Raw genomic sequence first — 12161 nt, forward strand, 5'->3', positions numbered from 1 at the left:
GGTATCTATCAGAATAGCTATCATGAAAAAGTGAATTTGGCACTTGTGTGTGCTGCACCTGTCATAAAGACTAATAAAGCGGACAATCCTTTTGACGCTTAAAACATCTAAATATAGTACTGACAAAAAGCTTGTGAAAACACAGCTCTGTCCCTTCTGCAGGCAAGACAAGGTCTTTCTTTTTATATTTCAGGATCTACTTTCACTGAACAACAAAAGACTGTTCATGTAGCAGGTGGAAGCAGAACCGAGATCACAACCCAGACCGTCAAGACTGGGGTCCAAGTCAAATGGCAGCAGGATGGAAAAACAGAAAAGACAGTCAGCCAAACGGAGCACACAAAGCGCACAGTAATGGTGGATAATAAAGTCACCCATCAAGAAGAGTTTTCTCATGTGAGTGGAGACTCCAAAGTAAAAGGCGGCCTAAAAGAAGGTATGAATACAACCAGACACACATACTTGTTGAGAATATACCGTATACTTTTTCATGGCCACATCTAGAAAAACACAAGCATGACATCCCTAATTGGACTCTTTCAAGTCTATCTTTATCAATGAACATTATTAGGCTATTTTCACACCAGCATTTTTGCTGGATTCGTCATGGATCAGCAAAAAGACTTCCGTTCTAATAATACAACCGACTGCATCCATTATGAACGGATCCGGTTGTATTATCTTTAACATTGCCATGACGGATCCGTGATGAACTCCATTGAAAGTCAGTGGGGGACAGATACGTTTTCTATTGTGTCCCCATTGACTTACATTGTGTGTCAGGACGGATCTGTTTTGCTCCGCAACACAATGCGGACAGAAAAAACACTGCTTACAGTGTTATTCTGTCCGTGATGGGAGCGCAACCAAACGGAACGGAATGCCTTTTGGAGCATTCCATTTTGTTCAGTTCAGTTTTGTCCCTATTGACAATGAATGGGGACAAATCGGAAGCATTTTCCCCCGCCATTGAGATCCTATAATGGAAAGGGAAAGCGCAAGTGTGAAAGTAGCCTAAATTTTATATATAACTTATTTGACCTGACAGCCAAAGGTCAGAGGATTTTGCACCCGGCTTCATCTGCAAGTAGTGCTGCTGCTCTCATTTTGTATTATATATATATATATATATATATATATATCATCTAAAAATAGTGTCCTTTTAAATGTATTGGTTAATTTAGCCTGTGCTGATCCTGATTTATTGCACAGTTGACATGCACATCTCATAGCAATTAGCTTCCTAGAAAATGACATCCAGCTATTATTCTGCCTGTGTGTTATATCCATGGCCGATTCTAGCCTTTCTGCGGCCTCAGGTGAAAATTGAAATGGTGCCGCCCTCCACTCGTACCTATATTCTCTCTCCTCCCTAGCCCTACTGTTAACGACAAATGTAGATGAACATTACATTCAGCGCTATCACACATAAAGGAGAATACTCCACCACATACCTCTTACATCCAGTGACATCTCTGATGTAGATGTTCTCATCCTCTCCATTGGAAGCAGACTGCCATGATGACATGATCTCTGCAGAGTTTGCCACACAGACATCTTAGGTACCTCCCTTTTCCATCATCCTTATCCTCCTGGTGCCCAAACAGTGTCATCCTGCTGCTGCCCCCAATACAGTGCCCGTTGTGCTCCCCAATGACCACAAACACTATACTGCAGAAACAGTAGTGCTATACAGATAGTCCTCCCCACCGTAATAGTGCTCACAGACTGTTTTCAATGGTAAAAGTGTCCCCTATAGTACCCCCAATAGCAACTCTATTAGTAGTAATGCTGTCTGTATTGTGCCTAATAATAATGCCCTTAAAGTACCCCCAATATTAATAATGCCCCCCATAGGGCATTAAGTCCCCCTATAGTAACCCTAGCAGTAACAAGGCACCCCCTTTACAGCTTCCAGTAGTGATAAAGTCCCCATATTGTCCAAAGTAGCTACAATGCCCCCAGAGTGACCCCAGTATTTATAAAGCCCCAATGCCATGCCCCCTGTAGTCATAATGACCCCCTATAGTGTACTCTGTATTATAATGACCCCCTGTAGTGCCCATATGTATAATGCCCCATGGTTTATAATGTATTATAATGCCCCCTATAGTGATCCTACCAGTATTATAATGCCCCTTCCTGTAGTGCCTCTTGTAGTGTGCCGTCCTGTAATATAATGCACCCTGTAGTGCTTCCTGTATTATAATTCCCCCTGTATTATAATAGCCCCTGTAGTGTCCTGGACTATATTATAATGCCTCATATAGTGCCCCCTGTAGTATAGCATCCCCTGTAGTGCTAGCATAATGCTCCCACCTCCCCCTCCTGCACTATAATGCCCCCTATAATAGTAGTATATTTAATGCCCTCCCCCTGTGTAATTCCCCTGCAGCAGTAGTATATATATAATGTTCTCCCTCCTGTAGTATAAAATGCCCTCATATATAAAATGCGCTTCCCTGTAGTATAACTCCCCATATATATATAATGCTCTCCCCCCGTAATATAACTCCTCGTATACATAACGCTTCCTCCCTCCTCATAGTATAATACCCCTGTATATGTATTCTCTTGTTACAGAACCATATCATATCCCACCAGTATGACATATAACAAGTTGACAATATGCTGACAGCAGTAAGGTTTCGGTATACGCATTCATAATGTCACCATGAATAAACTAACACAACTGCTGTCAGCAGCAAACTGGTATCACTTGTCACATCTTGTTACCGCATGGCAGTTTAGACAGTGTAAGCAGTCGGGTATTATATTAGTAAACAGATGAACACACAAGTTTAGAGATTTTTTTCATTAACTTTTTAAGGCTACTTTCACACTAGCGTTTTAGTTTTCCGGCATTGAGATCAGTCATAGGGGCTCAATACCGGAAAAAAATGCTTCAGTTTTGTCCCCATTCATTGTCAATGGGGACAAAACTGAGCTGAACAGAATGGAATGCTCCAAAATGCATTCCATACCGTTTAGTTGCGTTCCCATACCGGAGAGCAAACTGCAACATATTGTAGTTTGCTTTTCGTCCTGGGATGCGGAGGAAAACGGATCCGGCATGACCCCCAATGCAAGTCAATGGGGACAGATCCGATTTCTCTGCCACAATAGAAAACGGATCCGTCTCCCATTGACTTTCAGTGGAGTTCATGACTGATCCGTCTTGGCTATGTTAGAGATAATACAACTGGATCCGGTCATAACGGATGCAGATGGTTGTATTATCAGTAACGGAAGCGTTTTTGCTGAACCCTGCTGGATCCAGCAAAAACGCTAGTGTGAAAGTAGCCTGAATAACAGTCAATAACTTCTCTCCTTATAGAGGGCAATTTTCATATATGTATACAGTATATGTAACCAACTGGCACAAGAATAATGCTGAAGTGCTATATGGAGACAGCAGTATGAGAAAGATTACCAATACTTATTCCAGGTTAACGTCTCTAAATACACTAGTGTTCAGTCACTCAAGGTGGTTAATCTCTATATCTTCTGGGGGTCCTCTTTCTATCCCTTTGGCCTCTCTGGAAACGTTCTCAAAAGTCTCTCGACTGAGCCTCCTGTTTCTGCACCGATCTCTTTACTCACAGTTCTGCAGTTTAAAGGGAACCTGTCACCGGGATTTTGGGTATAGAGCTGAGGACATGGGTTGCTAGATGGCCGCTAGCACATCCACAATACCCAGTCCCCATAGCTCTGTGTGCTTTTATTGTGTAAAAACCCTGATTTGATACATATGCAAATTAACCTGAGATGAGTCCTGTATGTGAGACGAGTCAGGGACAGGACTCATCTCAGGTTAATTTGCATATGTATCAAATCGGTTTTTTTACACAATAAAAGCACACAGAGCTAGTAAAAACATAAACAAAGAAGCACGTCCCCAGCGCCATCCAGCGCAGGGCAAGGGAGAGCATCGGAGCATGAAATACTCCAATGATCCACTCAGAAGACCTGGGTGTAAATGTGGGTAATCAATGGACACTACCACTACACCTCATGAGTATTATTAGGTAGGGTGCTCAGGTCAATAGATACTGTATAAATGAGGGAAATGCATATTGGTTGCTTTGAGAAAGGTAATGCTTCTATCACATTAAACGCTTTGTTTGTCATATACTCTATGTTGGATATCTGCTACACTGATCTACAATATGGAAAAGCAAATGCTTTTTCTGCAATTTCATATCTGTATCACAGATGAAGACATCTGATTAATGGAAGATGTATGGGCTGAATATAGGAGCAATTATATGTTTCAAAGTCCTAAACTTTTATTTTATTTGTTACAGAGGGGAAACTTAAAGAAAGCAATGTAATCCCACCACCTCATGGAGAAGGTCAGTATCCCAAGTTTTAGTGACTCTGCAATCATTTGTTTTTCACCACGTAGCCTGGAGGTATTACAGTACGCTAGTCCTGAGGACTCTCATTCTGACACTCGGGGCGTTCACAGACATTACATTTATTTATATAAAATCCTTATTAATAATTATAATTGCTATTCTCTTATCACCTATATAGTTATACACTAAATGTTGAGATCTAAAATGCATTCAGAACATTTTAGATCTCTTTCTGACCAATTTTAACACTTCGAAAATATCTCAATAGATATATTCCTTTAGACATTTTAGTATACTCTTGTACTTTTGAAAATTATGACTGCTGTATCTATCTATCTGTCTGTCTATTAACATACTGTGCAGTTTATATACGATTTACTTGGTGTGTTTTTCATGGTGTATGATAGTTTTTCATATTGTATTGTATGGAATACCCAATATTAATAGAAAAATCCCATGATGCACTGATGGGACTGTATTTCTCCTAAGTATGACTTTCAGGATGGTACACATAAGATGACATTACACTTCATCCATCTAGGGGAGCAGTCAAAGAATATCCATATAAATGAACCTACAAACAAACTCCCAACAGGGAGAAACAAAGGCATAAAGGCTGAAGGAATGCATAAAAAGATTTTATTGAGACACATATACATAAATATAACAAAAATAAATCAAAATGAGGACAAAAAGCATTGAATTATGAAATGGTCTTCAGAATCCTCGACATAAACACGCTCCCACAAAAGCTGGAAATATGTTTTGCTATCATAGAGGTTAATAATCCTGTTGCATCCAAAAGTAATCTGACACCTATCTAGGGTAAATTCTGTGCAGTGAAACCAACACTGCAGTGGAAGTAGGGTAAGACCCCCACCTAAAGATTCCTGCACTCCCCAGTTACTGTAGGACCAAAAAACGGAGGGGAGGGGGAAAAAGGAGCATGAAGCAGAGGGTCCAGAGTGCGCCTCAACGCGCGTTTCAGGAGGGTGAATAGTGATTGAATAGGGCCAGATTAAAAAAAAAAAAAGGGATACCACCAATCTACTGGATTTCCATAGGAGATGTGCATAAGTGCCACCTTAAAGAGGTTGTCCTGCTGGTCAATAAATCTAAAGTAAAGGTCAGAATGGATTATACTTACCTCATTCATATCCACACAGCTCCAATTCCAACACTTGTCAGAATGTCAGTGAGGTTAATATTAAAAAATATTAATATCATTCTTGAAAATATTTGACTGACTGGACAATGCCTTTAACAATGTTGTACACCCTCAGAAATATTTTTTATGGGGTTATCCTATGATTTATGCTGCTGCAGCACTCTACCTATTACGGCACAGGGGGTGTCTCTTTTCTGCTACAGCTCTTTCCCTGTAACTGTCACAGCTTCTAACTGTGGATATGGCTGGTGGCAGTTGAAGGATGAAACTGAGCATGTGCGACCAGCAATGTAAGGTGGACATAGAAATAAGAAAAACAACAAATAGCAGGTGGCGGTGTTATATAGGTAGAGCTTATTGATTAACTCAGTGGCTATAATAAATTATTAATTACATGCAATTTTAATTATAAAAATATTCAGATCCAGGTGCTGCTTTAAAATGTAGAATATTTTTCATGGAACAACAGCTTTAAATTGTTCCAATGCATCTAAAATGATAAATGAAGCATCCTTATTTTTAGTTACAGTCTTGTGAAAAAATTAGGACACCCTTTGAAAGCATGTGGTTTTTTGTAACATTTTTAATAAATGGTTATTTCATCTCCGTTTCAACAATACAGAGAGATTAAAGTAATCCGACTAAACAAAGAAAACTGAAGAAAAGTCTTTTCAAGATCTTCTGTAAATGTCATTCTACAAAAATGCCTATTCTAACTGAGGAAAAAGATAGGACACCCTTGCCCCTAATAGCGAGTGTTACCTCCTTTGGCTGAAATAACTGCAGTGAGACGGTTCTTGTAGCCATCTACCAGTCTTCGACATCGGTCTGAGGAAATTTTACCCCACTCCTCAATGCAGAACTTTTTCAGCTGTGAGATGTTTGAGGGGTTTCTTGCACGTACAGCCCTTTTCAAGTCACCCCACAGCATCTCAATGGGATTCAAATCTGGACTTTGACTTGGCCATTCCAGGACTCTCCATTTCTTCTTTTTCAGCCAATCTTTGGTTGATTTACTAGTATGTTTTGGGTCATTGTCATGTTGCATGGTCCAGTTCCGCTTCAGCTTTAATTTTCTAACTGATGGTCTCACATGTTCTTCAAGCACCTTCTGATACACAGTAGAATTCATCGTGGATTCTATGATGGTGAGCTGACCAGGTCCTGCTGCAGCAAAGCAGCCCCAAACCATGACACTTCCACCTCCATGCTTCACAGTTGGTATGAGGTTCTTTTCTTGGAATGCTGTGTTTGGTTTACGCCAAACATGTCCTCTGCTGTTGTGTCCAAATAATTCAATTTTGGACTCATCTGTCCAAAGAACATTATTCCAGAAGTCCTGGTCTTTGTCAACTTTATCGCTGGCAAATGTCAGTCTGGCCTCGATGTTTCTCTTGGAAAGCAAAGGTTTCCTCCTTGCACACCTCCCATGCAAGTTAAACTTGTACAGTCTCTTTCTGATTGTAGAGGCATGTACTTCTACATCAACAGTAGCCAGAGCCTGCTGTAGTTCTCGAGATGACACTTTAGGGTTTTTGGATACCTCTTTTAGCATCTTGCGGTCTGCTCTTGGGGTGAACTTGCTGGGGCGACCAGTCCTGGGCATGTTGGCAGTTGTTTTGAAAGCCCTCCACTTGTAGACTATCTTCCGGACAGTGGAATGGCTGATTTCAAAATCTTTTGAGATCTTTTTAAATCCCTTCCCAGACTCATAGGCTGCTACAATCTTTTTTCTGAAGTCCTCTGACAGCTCTTTTGCTCTCACCATGGTGCTCACTCTCACTTCAACAGTCAGGAGCACACCAAACTAAATGTCTGAGGTTTAAATAGGGCAAGCCTCATTCAACATGCAGAGTAACGATCTACTAATTATGTGCACCTGGTGTGATATACCTGTGTGAGATCTGAGCCAATTTAAGAGGGAATACATGTGAGGGTGTCCTATCTTTTTCCTCAGTTAGAATAGGCATTTTTGTAGAATGACATTTACAGAAGATCTTGAAAAGACTTTTCTTCAGTTTTCTTTGTTTAGTTGGATTACTTTAATCTCTCTGTATTGTTGAAACGGAGATGAAATAACCATTTATTAAAAATGTTACAAAAAACCACATGCTTTCAAAGGGTGTCCTAATTTTTTCACATGACTGTACAATTCTCCTATTCTTACGTGTCCACAGCCCCCATGCAAACTTTCATATTTCCTAAATAACAGACTACAATCACACTCAAATTCATCTCTTCCCTACATCTTAATGGTGATATGAGCTGGTATATACTGGCGTGCCATTTTTTACTGTATGAAATATTAAGCTACTCAAGAATAGTGTTGAGTGAACTTGTGGTTTCAGGTTCAGCGTACAAAGTTTCTGGTTATCTAAAAATTTCATTATGGATTCTGTTACCATGGACCATAAGTTATTGTCCGTGGTAGCGGAATCCATAACAGAATTCTTAGATAACCCGAACCTGAAGGTTCGTGGTAGCGGAATCCATAACAGAATTCTTAGATAACCCGAACCTGAAGGTTTGTGGTAGCGGAATCCATAACGGAATTCTTAGATAACCCGAACCTGAAGGTTCGTGGTAGCGGAATCCATAACGGAATTCTTAGATAACCCGAACCTGAAGGTTTGTGGTAGCGGAATCCATAACGGAATTCTTAGATAACCTGAACCTGAAGGTTCGTAGTAGCGGAATCCATAACGGAAATTTGTATGCCGAACTTGAAACCACAAGTTTGTTCAACTCTACTCAAAAAACATCCAGTAAAAAAAAAAATAGCATTTTCTTACAATGAGACCTTATGGTCAACGTACGTCACTGTATCCCTATACAGGAGCAGACGTTGGAGAGATACGTAGAGAAAAATACTGTACCTCTGTCTTGAGAGAAGTGCTTTTACTGAAAATTCACTTGCAAAATTCTTTAAATTTAAATGAAATACAGAATCTATAGAAAGTATAGCCTCCCTAAAGGCTATAGTTGCATTTGTACTAGAGAGATTGTCAAGGACCACTTGCTGCAATCTAGAGTGCTTAGCAATGTAGCTTATACTGTCTAAGATCAGCCTGTCTGCCTTTTTGAAATAACAACCTACTATAAATTCTCAGTGCTTAAGCTCAAAGTATCCCACATATGGATGACCCGAGTTCCTAGAAAACAATTGCATTAGCACTTCTGTGAATGGCATTGTTGGTTAATTGACATATTAAGAAACCCCATAGAGCATGGTTGATAATGATTTTCACATTTAACACCTGCTAGATTATCTGCAAGAGTAGGCATGATAAAAGTTTAGCATCACATGTCTGCTTGTCTCCTACTGTTAATCCCATCTGAGAAATGGCATGAAACATGAAAGCATATTTGTTGGCATAATCCAAGTTCCAATTGTCTTATTGGAGACTAGAATATTATAATTAATCTATTTAGTATACTGTTTGATGTGCTGGATTAAATGGTCCTGACACTGAACAAGTAAATGCATATACTTTATTCTTTGTTGAAATCATGTGTCCCAAACAACCAGGACGCGTTTCGGCAATATGCTTTCATCAAACTGCATTTATGAAGGCACAGCTGCTGGGATTTTTCGTATGTTATTGATTGGAGTTCGATCCTTCCCTGTGCAGCGTGCACACACGAGCGAGTGCCGGCCGGCTCTGCTGTTTACACTGCACAAGTAACAACAGCAGCTTTTTGCCTTAGGACATGAAGTTCTATTGTAAAAAAACAAAGACGAAAAAAGTATATAATATATTATATGTTCAGCTGAGACGGTGTCAGGTCTGCTTCAAGTAGCGAAATCTGCTGACTAAGACTTCCTGAAAACTTTTAACACTGTGGCACTTGAGGGACTGCCACCAGCATTGGAATGTGTGACGGAAGGCAGAAGACTGGTGATAAATGCACTCATTCTTAGCACAGCATTGCCAGATTGCCAGTGGCTTGCAGTGTGAAGGTGGCATGCCATGTGTTGAAGCCAAAATATGCCAGTCTACTGCTAGCCTCAAATGTAAAGCTGATGGGATGATCAGTGTTGGAAAATGGCTTTCTTAAAGAGTAACTAAACCTTTGTGTCAAATTTTATTATGATGCCCTAATAAAACCATTCTAATATACTTTATTAATTACTTTTATACTTTTACTATACTTTTTCCACCCTAAAGCGCACCATTCACTGTGCACTTAAAACTCAGTTCTCTGTACACCACTGACAGCTCAGCGGTGTACGGAGTACGGACTGTGAAGTTTATGAATGGGGCCGCATAAGCAGGGAATAAGGGCAGGTGCGCATATTGCTACCCCGGAAGTTTACTAACTCATAGCATAGCACATGGGTACCCTGTACCCATGTACTATGCCAGGATTAGCTGAGCATAGTGGGCTCTTGCTTTGCTAAGCTAAGAGAACTGCATGCCAGCTCTTAGCTTAGTGAAGCAGGCAGAAGCAGGAGCCCGCTCAGCTAACCCTAGCATAGTACATGGTTACAGGGTACCCATGTTCTATGCCAGGAGTTAGTAATTCTCCGGGGAGCACGGGCAGGAGCAGCAATATGCGCTCCTGCCCGTACTCCCTGCTTATGCAGCCCCATTCATAACCTTCACAGTCCGTACTCCGTACACCGCTGAGTTGTCAGTGGTGTACAGAGAACTGAGTTTTAAGTGCACAGTGAATGGTGCACTTTAGGGAGAAAAAAGTATGATAAAAATACTAAATTAATAAATAAAATATATTAGAAAAAGATTTATTAAGGAATTAGGGACATCTTATTAAAATTTGACACAAAGGTTTAGTTACTCTGTAAATATTATATTACTGATCTCCGATCTTCTGGATGGTTTGGGGTTTCTTTATCCATGGCAAACAACGAATAGAATTCTGTTTTTTCAGCACAAAACCGGGTTTGCTAACAAAAGGTTAAGTAAATTGAACTGTGGGAATGGTTTTGATGACAGCTGAGAATTCAGTCCTTCAATCCCTAATGATATCCATAAAGTATCTGAAAACCAGAGACAACATTTGAATATCTGGGGTTTCTTGCCACGCACTTTCAGTATCTTGAAGATCTTTTTGGTCGCTGTCTTCTTGTCACTCTTGTTAATACATATCACCTTCAACCCTGCATGAAAGATAATCTAGTGTTTGCATGCTTGAAACTGTGGCAGGCTGGAAACTTGACAGATACTTCAATGTGGAAAGGGCAAGGATACACCCAGCAATTAGAAGTATGATAGACGAGCACTTTACATTTCTTACAAAAACCTTCTACACTGTACAGCTGAATATCACGTTGATTCAAATTGTATCTAAAAATTACATTTAGGGCAAAAGGTAATGATACTAAAATGCATAAATGTTCTCCCCGTGTTTGCGTGGGTTTCCTCCCACAAAGCCAAAGACATACTGATAGGGAACTTAGATTGTGAGCCCCATTGGGGACAGCCTGATGCTAATGTCTGTAATGCGCTGCAGAATATGTCAGCGATATATGAGTGCATAAAATAAATAATAAATGCATCTACTGGCAGGTTCAGAATTGTATTTTTTTTTAATCAAACCTTGTGTTACTAGAGAAGACTACAGGGAGTGCAGAATTATTAGGCAAGTTGTATTTTTGAGGATTAATTTTATTATTGAACAACAACCATGTTCTCAATGAACCCAAAAAACTCATTAATATCAAAGCTGAATATTTTTGGAAGTAGTTTTTAGTTTGTTTTTAGTTTTAGCTATTTTAGGGGGATATCTGTGTGTGCAGGTGACTATTACTGTGCATACTTATTAGGCAACTTAACAAAAAACAAATATATACCCATTTCAATTATTTATTTTTACCAGTGAAACCAATATAACATCTCAACATTCACAAATATACATTTCTGACATTCAAAAACAAAACAAAAACAAATCAGTGACCAATATAGCCACCTTTCTTTGCAAGAACACTCAAAAGCCTGCCATCCATGGATTCTGTCAGTGTTTTGATCTGTTCACCATCAACATTGCGTGCAGCAGCAACCACAGCCTCCCAGACACTGTTCAGAGAGGTGTACTGTTTTCCCTCCTTGTAAATCTCACATTTGATGATGGACCACAGGTTCTCAATGGGGTTCAGATCAGGTGAACAAGGAGGCCATGTCATTAGATTTTCTTCTTTTATACCCTTTCTTGCCAGCCACGCTGTGGAGTACTTGGACGCGTGTGATGGAGCATTGTCCTGCATGAAAATCATGTTTTTCTTGAAGGATGCAGACTTCTTCCTGTACCACTGCTTGAAGAAGGTGTCTTCCAGAAACTGGCAGTAGGACTGGGAGTTGAGCTTGACTCCATCCTCAACCCGAAAAGGCCCCACAAGCTCATCTTTGATGATACCAGCCCAAACCAGTACTCCACCTCCACCTTGCTGGCGTCTGAGTCGGACTGGAGCTCTCTGCCCTTTACCAATCCAGCCACGGGCCCATCCATCTGGCCCATCAAGACTCACTCTCATTTCATCAGTCCATAAAACCTTAGAAAAATCAGTCTTGAGATATTTCTTGGCCCAGTCTTGACGTTTCAGCTTGTGTGTCTTGTTCAGTGGTGGTCGTCTTTCAGCCTTTCTTACCTTGGCCATGTCTCTGAGTATTGCA

At 40.2% G+C, this 12161-nt stretch overlaps 1 protein-coding gene across 43 annotated transcripts in view; it reads left to right on the forward strand.

Moving 5' to 3' along the window:
- MYBPC1 (myosin binding protein C1) overlaps window positions 1-12161 on the forward strand; it is a 138374-nt gene that overhangs the window by 14948 nt on the left and 111265 nt on the right. For 40 of the 43 annotated variants that reach the window (XM_040407324.1, XM_040407317.1, XM_040407447.1 and 37 more), the window contains exons 2-3: window positions 194-436; window positions 4308-4355. In XM_040407324.1, coding sequence (XP_040263258.1) covers window positions 194-436; window positions 4308-4355 — 291 coding nt within the window. The remainder of the gene's footprint in view (window positions 1-193; window positions 437-4307; window positions 4356-12161) is intronic. The other 3 variants (XM_040407367.1, XM_040407528.1, XM_040407462.1) reach the window with 1 other exon arrangement.

The sequence above is a fragment of the Bufo bufo genome, chromosome 1 (assembly GCF_905171765.1).
Source record: "Bufo bufo chromosome 1, aBufBuf1.1, whole genome shotgun sequence".
In the NCBI taxonomy this organism is placed as follows: Eukaryota; Metazoa; Chordata; class Amphibia; order Anura; family Bufonidae; genus Bufo; species Bufo bufo.